General features: G+C 47.7%; 1 protein-coding gene across 2 annotated transcripts in view; it reads right to left on the bottom strand.

The window, feature by feature from the left end:
* Positions 1-12,837, bottom strand: part of LOC146020101 (uncharacterized) — a 52,597-nt gene extending 39,760 nt beyond the window's left edge. The window contains exon 1 of one of the 2 annotated variants that reach the window (XM_083152936.1): positions 12,445-12,837. In XM_083152936.1, the coding sequence (XP_083009062.1) occupies positions 12,445-12,490 (46 nt within the window). In that variant the 5' untranslated portion in view covers positions 12,491-12,837. The remainder of the gene's footprint in view (positions 1-12,444) is intronic. The other variant, XM_083152935.1, reaches the window with a different exon arrangement.
* Positions 12,838-12,861: the final 24 nt, after the last annotated feature.

Raw genomic sequence — 12,861 nt, 5'->3', positions numbered from 1 at the left:
ACACTAATAAACTTATGAAATGATATATAAACCTTCTATTGAGTTTATCTTGTTGGAGGCTTATAAAACTGAAGGGTACTTATGTAGTATCTGGGCGCCCGATTTTAAAATTGGGTCGGAAAAATCGCATCGAATCGCATCCGATCCGATTTTCCATAGGATTCAATGTCAACATAGTCCTGTTCACTTCCCCACTATCCAAGTGGGCATAGAGGTGATTTTATAAAGCGTGGCGGGCCACCGAGCCCGAAGCGTGGCGAGCGGCCGCGGATTACTTAAAATGTTTTCCGCGTCCCCTCGCGGGGCTCGCTACGCTCACCAAGCTTCGGGCTCGCCACGCTATATAAAAACAACTCTATGCCCACTTGGATAGTGGGGAAATGAACAGGACCTTGTTAACATTGAATCCTATGCAAAATCGCATCGAATCGCATCGCATGCGATATCGGATGCAATTCAATGCGATTTTGCAAAAAATCGCGTCGAATCGCATCTGATTGTATGCCTTAAGGTAAGGCATACAATCACAAAATCGGGCGCCCAGATACTACATAAGTACCAACTGAAGCTTTAACTAGCAAAACTTTATTGCAACAACTCACAATCTGCTATTTTTAAATATTTTCAAGGTTCTTCCTCATCTTTGCAGCCGCCGCTTATGCCAGTTATGTTAGCTGCTACATGAATCGCGATGGTCCCCTCACGATTGCTCGCCATGCTTTGGGCTCAGTGGCTCGCACTGCTTCGCTCGCCACAACATTACTAAAGGTAATAGATGGTGGCGTGGACCCCGAAAATAGCCCTCGTGGCTCGTCATTGGCTACGTAAGTTTTGTAGTGTAAGCGGTGGCCGCAAAGATGAGGAAGTACCATTTTGGATTTGATTTATACCAGTAGCAACAGGCTAATAACTTAAGTTAAACTGGCCTTTTTCTGTTGCAATATAGGAGTATACACTACAGTACCATTAATGTTCTCACATACTCTTTAGTTGATCTTTTTCTCTCTCTTCTCCTCTCTCAACTGACGTCTGTATCATCACCACACACAGGGCCAGATGCACTAAGCTTCAAAAGTGATCAAATGGAGAGTGATAAAAACCAACCAATCAGCTCCTGCATGACATTTTTTAAACACAGTCTATGACATGGCAGGTAGGAGCTGATTGGCTGGTGGTTTATCACTCTCCATTTTGCCTCTTTTCAAGCTTAGTACATCTAGCCCAGTGTGTGTTACTGTTTTGTAGCTGTGTTTTAAGCATACCCTCCAACATCTGATGGCCAAAAATCGGTACACATTTGGAAGGGGGTGGCCACAGGAAAAAGGGGAGTGGTTATGTGTAAAATGGGCGTGTTTAACACTGACCAGAGAGCTGCTGCTTTCCTTAAATGTCCTCGACTCCTCAAACTGGGCTTGCATTCTGCAGCAATCCGGACCAGCCGGTCACCCGCTAGCTCCGGCTGCCGCTGACGTCAATTCACAGGTGCCTGCGGTGTTGGTACAGAGAATGCGCAGGTTCGCTGTTGAGAGGCAGGGTGGGTGGAGTGAGGATTTGGCCATCGGATCTGTCACTCCCTCCGTTGGAGGCTGGGCTGCAGTTAAGGCCCCCATACATTAGGGCACTGGGCAGGGCAGGAGAACTGGGCAGGAGAAGACGCTGCAGCGGCGCAGCGGCAGGAGAACAGGACTTATTTTTTTTTAAAAAGCCCATAGTGAATGGGCAGCCACTGATTGGCTGAGACCTCTCTCAGCCAATCGCTGATTGGCTGAGAGAGGTCTCAGCCAATGAATGGGCTTTTTTTTTTTTTTAAAGTCCTGTTCTCCCGCCGCTGGCGCTGCGCCGCTGCAGCGTCTTCTCCTGCCCGGTTCCCTGCACCACCACCCCCGTTCTTCTGCTGCCGCGCTGCTAGCCGCCCTTGAGAGCAGTGGCCCGCTGCACTTTGATTCCTGATCGGGTTCCTGATCACAAAAAAACTGTACATTCGGTACACATTTATTTAGCCGGTACAGACCGTGAAAAAACTGTACTGTACCGGCTAAATCGGTAAAGTTAGAGGGTATGGTTGTAAGTTGTCAATGAATATAAAACAAGGAGTGAGCTGGCTGCCCGAACCAGTGACACACCACACAGTGACACACACAAAAAAAAAAAAAAAAAAACATTGGAAAATTGAGAAAAACATCGGCGGATAAAGCTAGCGAGTAGGAGATATCATTTGACGGTCGCCGACCATGGTGCCAGTCTCTTGCGCCATAGATAGGGGGGGACCCGCCCTCAGTCTGCACCTGTTAAGCTGCCACTGGGACAATGATTGGTCTGCATTAATCATGTCTGAAGGTTAGGCACCAGCAGTTTAGAAAGGACAAACTAGTGAGCTGTACAAATTTTATAGGCAGTGATTTAATGCCAGGTGACGGCAGCGATGGTGATCGCATGCGGTGGCAGAGTTGTCCAAAACAGCACGGTGCGACTAGCAACACCTCTAGGGGCCCATATACAATGTGATCTGGGCGGGATATATCACATTACAATATGCAATCTGCTTCACCGGGGGTCTGCAAATGTGGTATCCATCCCAGGGACCCGATGCGATGCTGCCCAATGTTGATACATCAGGCAGCATTGCATCCCCCATAGAAACCTATGGGGGATGCAGCTACGAGCGGGACAGGACGGATTGCAGATTCCTGCTGCGGTTCTTCCTACATACATTTGGGGGATTCTTAATATTTGCTACTATCCAGTGGCGGAACTTGTGAGTGGCGGGCCCAGGTGCAAAAGAACAATTTAGGCCCCACACCAGTGGGTGACAGGGGTACAAGCTGCTGGCCTAGACAGCAATGGGCCCCTTAGTCCTCAGGGGCCCCGGTGCAATGCACCTGCTGCACCAATGGTAGTTCCGCCTCTGCTACTATCCCTAATACTAATCAGAATTTTCAGGGAATTAGCCACCAATATTGAATGGCAAATGTGCTCCCTAGTTCGGAAAGCTACGGACTACCGTAGTAAGCAACTGCGAGCAACTAAACTTCGTTGGAACATCACCTGGGATTGTAAGGTCTCATACCTCCCAACATGACCCATTCCAGGAGGGACACAATGCTCTGTTTCTGGTCTTCCTCTCAATGTATGATTGTCATCACCTGTGTTAAACAGGTTAAGTGATAAGAAAGGTGTTTCACCACATGTGATGGCAATCATACATTACCAGGGAAGTCCAGGAACAGAGCATTGTGTCTCTCCTGGAATTGGTCATATTGGGAGGTATGGGGGCTATGTACAGTATATTGCCATGCCATGTGTGGCTAGGTAAAATATCTGGTGTGAGTGTGACTGTATTCCACCTATAGGAGTGCAGAATTGCACATACAGGAGAGGGAGGCGGCTGCTGCTGCTACTCTAGCACACATTTTAGTTGTCATGGTGACTAGTATTTTGTCTTTAAGGCTTCTTCCCATTGCAATGTAATATTTATTATCATTTATTCAATCCGCAAGCTTTGAAACTAGATGAGATTAGCCATTAAAAGGTGGATGTTAACTTGGTGTTGGTTACAGTAGGGGTGCTGACCTTCAACTCCGATCTTCAGGTACCATCAACAGGTCATATTTTCAGGATTTCTATAATCATGTACAGGTGAGTTAATACATTTTGCTGGATCAGTAATTATCTTACCTGTTTCAGCACAGACAGATATCCTGAAAACATGACCCGTTAGTGATACTGGAGTTGGGAATCCTTGGGTTAAAGAAGTGGTTCCAAAACTTTGTGCCTAGGCACACTGTATACACCACATAACTGACACAGTCCACATGGACACTGAAACGTAGCATGACTCACTGCGCTCTCCATACTTTGGGCACGGTTCCTCGCTGCGCTCGGTACACTATTTTATTCTCCCACCATACCCTAGTGGATGGTAGGGCATGAAATACCGCCTGTCGGCACATGTCAGCTCAAAGAAAATGTGAAAACCCCCATGTCGATCTAGACTCATTGGGGAAATACGTTCTTTATTATAGAAGAGATCTCAGGACAGGTGTACAATGCTGGAGAGAGATAATGTGCTTACCAATAATAGGCTGTGTTTTTAAAATGTCAGAAGGTGATTGGTTGGTACTTTATCTCTGACCTTTAATACATTTCCCCCTATCCAGAACAATACTGGATACGGAGCAGAACTGAAAGGGGGATGGGAGAGGTGGAAACTACTGAGTGAGCGTTTTAATGACTTCACTAGTTCAGTGGTTCTCAAACTCGGTCCCCACGACCCCCACACAGCTCACGTTTTCCAGGTCACCCGCACAGGTGCTCTAATTACTGACTGAAACATTTTAAAAGATCCACAGGCGGAGCTAATTATTTAACTTGCGATTCTGTGAGGAGACCAGCAAAACATGCATTGCGTGGGGTCCTGAGGACCGACTTTGAGAACCTGTGCACTTGTTAAATTAAAGCAAGTTGCTGGTTGGACTCCAAGGAGTACACATACCAAGGATAAGGACAGGGATTATTTCCTTTATATGATCTTTATCCAATTGATGTACAGCTTTGAAATATTTTCTTGAACTTTTTGGATGGAAATTTGCATTTTGAATGAATTTATTGGTACTGGATCCAATTCACATCATATGGGCCCTCAGCAATTAAGGCTCACTCAGCACTTAAGACGTTTTTTCAAATGCATTAAGGCACTTATACCATTGTTAGAGATTGGTCACGTTATTTATCATCTATTTGAGTGGTTCATAAATCAAGACTGCCAATCACTCAGAGCCAAGATAGGCGTGTATACCATAGAGCAGGGCTGGGCAATTGCGGCCCTCCAGATGTTGAGGTACTACACATCCCAGGATGCTTTGCATTATTTTTGCTATGTGGCCATGCTGAAACTGATGCAAGGCATGTTGGGATGTGTAGTTCCTCAACCTCTGGAGGGCCGCAATTGCCCAGCCCTGGCATAGAGAATAAAACCCCTGATGAAGTCTCCAAGAGAGACGAAACGCGTTGGATGTTTATGTAAAGCATTTGAAAATATTCTTCAAAAACTAGAAGCTTCAAGTGTATTTTGAATTTTATTTATATGTTTTTATTCAATTCATTTTATTTGAATTAATGTTAAAGGACATCACAAAACTAGGGCGCTGAAGAAACTACTGTGGGTGTATATATATATATATAGTGATTGATGATTGATCCAGCTGCCCCTAATTATATCTGATGGATGTAATAATTTTTAAGCTGCCCATACATGGTCCGTTTAACGGATCCGTTTGGGACTTAAATAGTACACATCGGATCGGATCGCATCCCTAGTGCATGCAGTGTGCATGCACTGCGATTCGATGTGTACCTAGTACAAAAAGTATGTGCAGCACATACTTTTTGTACCGTACTATGTGATGCGGGGGAGCGCGCATCGCATAGTACAGAACGGAGCCGTACACAACGGACCGTGTATGGGCTTCTTTAGTCAGAGGGGTGGATCTGCTACAGCGCCACCCAGTGTTGTTGGCTATAACTGCCTCTGTAATGTACAACCAGGTACCTTAATGCTGTGTACACACGGGGTAATATGATTGCTGGGGATATATTGCTCAGTGCTGAAAAGGAGACACTGCTACGGGGCGGAGGGGGAGCGCAGCAGCAGCAGACGCTGCTGCTGTCACTTTGATGGGTGGAGGGAGGGAGCAGCGGCACGGGGCTGGAGAGATCGGCGCTGACCTCCCTCCCTCGCCGGGGAAAGCCGCTGGTCGCAGGAGCATGCTCCTGCGACCATTAGGCAGTGCACACGGGAGCGCTTTTACATGAAATTGCACCCGTGTGTACTCACCATATGAGGTACTACAGAAATTGTCCAGTTTACATTCCACTAAAGAATTTTCAGCAGGGCTGGAAAGTTGTGTTCTCTGACCTGGAGACCGCCAGACAGGAAACATGAAGTCGCATCCAAGGCTGGGCTTTATAGGACACAGGAGAACGCAGACATTGGCTTTCCCATTATTCACTTTCTCATAGTGTGACAGCACTTAAAAGATGCCTCCAGTGTTCGCGGCACCTCGGCCTGTACCAGCATTTAGAGACCTTTCAAAGAAAACATTTACCAATTGGAACACCAGAGAGGGCACGGCAATTTACAGTCCTGAATTAGTGCCCAAAGCCTCCATGTGTTTTATTGTCTGTGTTCAGCGTGTTGTGATGCAGTGAAAGTCTTGATGAGTTCCCAATACTCCACAATGCAGAGCTGTGTTGGCCAGCGCAAGGCTGGAGCATCCTGTCCTTCTGTTTCCTGAGTCCGGATAGGATTCCTGCGTTCTGTTTCCGCAGATCCCCCTGGACACAGGACTGTGACCTTATCTCCAGGAAAACCTGTCCCAGATAAAGCACAGAAGCCAGGGGGGGGGGAATAGTTTACCAGGGGACGGTAATTGTCACCAACACAGGAACCACTTGGTGATTAGGAATTTGGCACTTACAGATAAATCAATACAAATAATATATATATATATTTTTTTTTAATCCTAACAAAAGTAACTCACACCCTAAAATCACATTAGGGGGGTGATTCGGAATGATTCGGTTTGGGCCGAATTCGGTCCCCTGGTTAATGGTGGGGGATCTACGCATGCATGAATATGCACATGTGCAATCCCCCTGTGCAAACGGCTTTGGCAAGTATCACAATCGCCAAGGCGTTTGGTCAGTGAGGGGAGGGTAAGGGAAGGGGGCGGGGAACGTGAGCCCATGATAATGTTGGCGTTCCCCTGCGTTCGCAGGCGTGTTGATACCTGCTCGGGCAGGAAGCTGACGTCACATCGGGCATCTGATTGGTTGCTTTGAGCAACTTCTCTGCTCTACAATGCCGGATTCCTCTCCCTCATGGGCACAAAATTCTAGATGTATTACTTCTCTGTGGCACCTTGTATAGAGTTGCCTAGCCTCACGGAATGGGCGGGAGGCTCCCGAAAATCGGGTCTGCCTCCTGGCTCCCCAGACAGCTAGGCAAGTTCCCCCGAGTTGCTGCTGGTCTCCTGCCCCACCCCCGCATCATTGTAGCCCACCCCCACTGTGCCCTGTCACCCCCCAGACAGCCCCGCCCCCCACTGCTCAGAGCTGGCGGCCCTAAAAGTATGCAAGCCTGACCTTTTAACGAGCGCACATCCAATATGGGGGCTATTCAGGAAGCAGTGAGTGGAGAAGAAAGCCAGTGTAGAAGTTGCATAGGGAGAATAGAATATGAAGTATGCTATAGGGAATTCCGGACTTATGGCAAATGTCGACAAATTCTATTAATGTATTGCATCAATAAATATAGACAGAAGTATATGAAATGTTCGGCTATACACACATCCTGCCTTGGAATAGGATATAAATGACATGGCACATTAAACATACTGTTGAAGATGTTGTTCTGTGTCACCATCCTCTGGTTATTACTATTACTGCAAATAACTGCATTTATTTCATGTACTATTGGAAAATAATATGCCTTAAACCAGGGGTGCGGAACCTCGGGCCGGGATGCGGCCCCCCATAGCTGGTCTGAGTGGTCCGCCCACCCGCCTGGCAGCTTTGCCGGGAGTCAAGTACAGGGGAATTCTCGTGAGAGGTCGGTAGTTCTTGCGAGATTCCTCTTAATCAACAGCAGCCGGAGACTGTCAGCGGCAGCCGCTGGAGCGTGGAACGGCTGCAGCAGGATTATTTGTACAAGAAATTTTTACATATGGCCCCCGAAGGATTTTTTCACCATACAAACGGCCCTTGGCACAAAAAAGGTTCCCCACCCCTGCTTAAACACATGCACTTAAAAACCTTCTTCCCTCGCCTCTCATACCCCTTTCAGACATATGGCAAAATCCCGGGATTTTGCACGTGCACAATCCCGGGACTAGGGTATGTCTGAAAGGCTCTATCTGGGATTTTAGTCTAAAATCCGGGTCCTGCACACCTACAATGAACCTGGGGTTTTTAAAAATCCTGGGTAGTATCCAATCTCATAGTGTATGGCTAGAACTGTGTGTAGGTGGCAGAGGCTCTTTAAATTGCAAGAGTCAGTAGAGGACAGGAATGAAAATTAGATGGAGTCAGCTGAAAGCCTAATCCTATTCCAACCATAACACTTAATTACCAGCAGATCTATGGCAGCCGTTATCATTGCCTCGCTACGCATGTCATTTTTACTTTATCAACTTAAAATACGTACAGTCAACACCAGCTGAATATCAGTGGCAGGGATTGGCATAAGAGCCAAATTGAGGGCGATACGGATGAAGCATGTGATGTTATTAGAGGGAGAAATCTGGGGTGGTGAAAGAGTGAGGAGGAGATAAAGGCGCCCATTTACTATTTAATATTTAGGTTTCTATGGAGGGGGTATGGATCATTTGGTCTACAACAAGTAGGTCGACAAGCATTAGGGCGACATGGGTCTAGGTCGACAGGTCATTAGGTCGACATAAGCATTAGGTTGACATGGACAAGGTCCACAGTCAAACGGTCGACATGTGGTTTTTCACTGGTTTTTTTTTTACCCGAATGTCGACACAGTGGACATGGACACAGGTTAAGGTGCACAGTGTCCCCTTGTATGGCTCGCTGCACTCGCTATGCTTCGGGCACAGCGCTTCGCTACGCTCGGTGCACTATTTTATTCTCTCACCACGCCCCCAAGTGGATGGTAGGGCATGAAATACCACCTGTCGGCTAAAAAAATCAGTGAAAAACCTCCTGTCAACCTTTTGACTGACGACCTTGCCCATGTCGACCTAATGACCTGTCAACCTAAAGCAATGTTGACCTTTCCCCATGTGGACCTAATGGTGTCGACCAATTTCTTGTAGACCAAATGATCCCAACCCCATAAATGCAGCTCCAGCCAATCAGCTCCTAACTCATGTGTGTGACTTAATGGTGCCGACCCAATGCTTGTGGACCATCATGTTGTAGACCAAATGACGTGTCCCCTATGGAGGATGCAATGCTGTGGACAATAATAATGGGGACAATAAGGGTAAATGCCCATGACTCCAATCTGAAGTGCACTATAAGCAGGGGAACCTAGACATGACTGTATGACCTGACACTGTAGCTGATCATTGGTCTATGTGTGCAGTCACCCCTCTCCTCCATGCTGCGGGCTGCATCGGTCTATCCCATAGCTGTGCGCTCAGGGCCTGATTCTTATTAAATCTGTAAGCTATGAAGCTCGCAGCTTACCGAGTCCTTGTGACGCAGTCCGGCCAATTAAACAACACCCTGCCGCTGTTTCCCCTCGCAACCATGCAAGGGGCTGTGTTACGGAGACGCATCCCCGCGCATGTGCCCGCAGCATCGAATGATTTCTCTGCCTTCGCAAATATAAATCAGTGGAGGCTGACATATTTGTGGGCGCCGGGACGAAGATCGTCCACCCCCGGCAGACTTTGTTTAGTTCACACGCCCATGGGAACGCCCAGCTTTTTCATGGAGAAGCCCATAAAATGCTGAGCGTTCCCATTGGCCAGCGCTGCCGCCGCCCTTACCTCCCTGCTGTTAACGGCCAGGCGACATTGTAAATAGCTGAGGCCGATCGCAGTTGGGGGTGAGCACATGCGCCAACCCCAACCATCGGGGGAGGGGCCAAGTTCGGTTCACTAAGGGGCAAATTTATTAAGCTTGGAGAAGAGATAAACTGGAGATAAAGCGGAGAAAAGGTAAAAGGAGATAAAGCACCAGCCAATCAACTCCCAACTGTCTTTTTCAAACACAGCTGATTGGCTGGTGCTTATCTCCTTTTACCCTTTCTCCGCTTTATCTCCAGTTTATCTCTTCTCCAAGCTTAATAAATTTGCCCCTAAGAGAGTGAACCCGAATTGGCTCCTCAGTCTGATGAGGGCATGGCACATACAGCCCAGTGCCCATGTAACCTCTCAGCAGCACTATCTGTGCCCACTTGTTAGGGTGTGCCAAGTGTCGGCACTAAAGGAAATAAGCATGGTGGGCAGGGCACACTGACCCACCAGCTGTACCCTATTCTCCCCCATAATGCAGACTGGAAACCACTCTTGGTAAATGGGTTAGCAGTGGGACAGAGGAGGCAGGATAAGACATGTGAGACATAAGAGCGCGGCATCAATCTCCCTCTCCAGTCATTTTTCCTGGACAGAGGAAAAATGAGAAATCTGTACTGTACCAGACAAAGCAGATCATATCCCGGGCATAGAGGCAGGCATCAGCGGGACTTACTATACAGGAACATCATCATGGTTAATGGAAATATGTGCAGTGCTAAAGATTCTCTCGGCCCTCTGATAAATCACACATGACAGAAACACAGTAGAGGAAGTAACGAGAGTGTTAGCAGATGTCACTGGTACAGGCAGATTACACTGTAGAACAGGAGCCCTTACCCCGGCACCGGTCACAGATGACGTCAAGCCTCCCGGACGCCAGAGGAGACTGATCAGACGGTTTGACAAGGCATGCGATTGGCCGAGTTGGTCAGAGAAGGCCATTGAAACTCATGTCCGGAAACCAGGTCACATGAGGGCTTCATAAAACAGTTACCCAATGACCCCACACACATACCGGCACTGTGTATCTGTCAGCTGTATTTGTGGCCATAAAACACATTGAAAGCTGCTCAAAGTAGTAGGGAAGCCTTAAAGGGATACTGTCATTTGGTCTACAGCTGGGGTAGCCAACCCTAGTCCTCGAGAGCTACCAACAGTGCATGTTTTGCAGGTCTCCTCACAGAATCACAAGTGAGCTAATTAGCTCCACCTGTCGATCTTTTAAAATGTGTCAGTGATTAATGAGTGCAGCTGTGCAGCAGCTAGGTTGTCTGGAAAATGTGAACTGTTGGTAGCTCTCGAGGGCTAGGGTTGGCTACCACTGGTCTACAGCATGTTGGTCGACAAGCAATGGGTCGACACCATTAGGTCGACATGGGTCAAGGTCGACATGGCTTAAGGTCGACTGGTCATAAGGTCGACACAAGCATTAGGTCAACAGTCAAAAGGTTGACATGGGGATTTTCACTTTTTGAGCCGACGTGCCGTCAGGCGGTATTTCATGCCCTACCATCCACTAGGGTGTGGTGTGAGAATAAAATAGTGTGCCCGAAGCTTCACAAGCGATGCGAGGGGATGCGGTGCACTTTAAACTGTGTCCATGTCGACTGTGTCAACATTCGGGTCAAATAAACAGTGGAAAACCCCATGTCGACCTTTTGACCGTCAACCTAGACCATGTCGACCTAATGTATGTGTCGGCTTAATGACCTGTCGATCTAAAGCCATGTCAACCTTTCCCCATGTCGACCTAATGGTGTTGACCAACATGCTGTAACCCAAACGATCCCAACCCGCCTTAAAGGGGCCTGGTGGCTGATCCTATCTTTGTACATATATGTAACCAAGATCTCAGAATTACCTACCACCACGTGGTTTTTCAAATCTTGTTGCTAATGCCCCTTAGGGGACAACATGCGTTTGCAGACATACCCCAAACCAACCCACATAACTTCCATCAGATTTCTTCTTCTGCCCTTATACACCTCACAAGCGGCAATGCCAGGCATATCACAACACCAACTGATCATTACCCTGATTATCAGCTACGCACTGTATCATGTTCTATCAGTAGATTTTAATATGATTTTGAAAAATAAAATAAAAGATAATAATTGGACACACAAAAAAAATAAATAAACATGATCTGCCCCGACAGAAGAAGGATGTTAAATAAAAACCTATATATGGGATCAATTATTCATAAACCTAATTAGGCTAAAGATATGAAATCAGTTTATATACCAAGATATGCCAGTAGGCTTGATTGGCTGAATATGTATAGATTAACCACAACCCCCATCATGCAAACCCTGGAGCTGATCAGGATAATGTGGGTTGTAGTGATTTGGGGCTAAACTGACACAAAGCTTATGGCAGCCACAGGAGCTGTGATACATTAGAGTCTAGATCCAGCACCCCCTCATCTGGCTGCGTTACTGGAACCTCCACAGAGGCCAATGTGTATCCTATGAATATGACAGATATATACCAAATAATCCTCATCTGGTCACCCACAGTAACCCAAGGGGAGGGGGGCTGGAAATGACTGGGGGACCCGACACACACACACACACACACATCACATATTGCATGCAACATATAAGAGGACATGATCAGTAGCTGTGCACTGTGCAGAGCATATGCATATGTATGAGTGCAGTCTGTGCCCGCAGTACATGTGTATGTATGATATTATGTAGGCATGGGGTGGGGGTATGCAGGACAGTATACAGTAACTGCAATGGCTGATCCATCATACAGGCAGCGACCGATCACTGTATAGGGAACCCTGAGATGGGCACATATATACACCATACATACATGCATAGCACACTAACATGCACAGTGCATCCCCAGCTATGACCTTGCTACCCACCATGAGGGTACTTACCGGCCCCGGGAAGAAGCAGCAGCAGCAGCAGGAGGAAGCGGATCATCCTTGGTCCATGGAGCTCACCTGCAGCTCGGGTTGCGGGCAGTGCCAGGCGCTGGGGGTGGGTACCGCAGTGCTCGGCGTCAGATCCCCCACCTGCACCCCACGGCTGCACCGATCGGCTCCCCCAGTGAGAGTCGGGGAGCACGGCTGTCAGGGGGCGGCACCGGGCAGCACATGTTTGGGTCACCCTGCTGCCCAGCTCCGGCGCTCACACTCACACTGGTGTCACTTGTAGCTGCTCCGTCTCCTCCTCCTCTCCTGCCTGCACCGTGATCACACTGTATATGGGGGACGGCATACAGAACTCCCTCCCTCCCACACAGGGAACTAGGGGGGAACATCACCATCTCTACACAATCATATAGGGGCAAC

This window comes from Crinia signifera, chromosome 7 (genome assembly GCF_055691185.1).
Source record: "Crinia signifera chromosome 7, ASM5569118v1, whole genome shotgun sequence".
Taxonomy (NCBI): domain Eukaryota; kingdom Metazoa; phylum Chordata; class Amphibia; order Anura; family Myobatrachidae; genus Crinia; species Crinia signifera.
The sequence above is the reverse complement of the archived record's forward strand: the minus strand, read 5'-3'. Positions and strand labels throughout refer to the sequence as shown.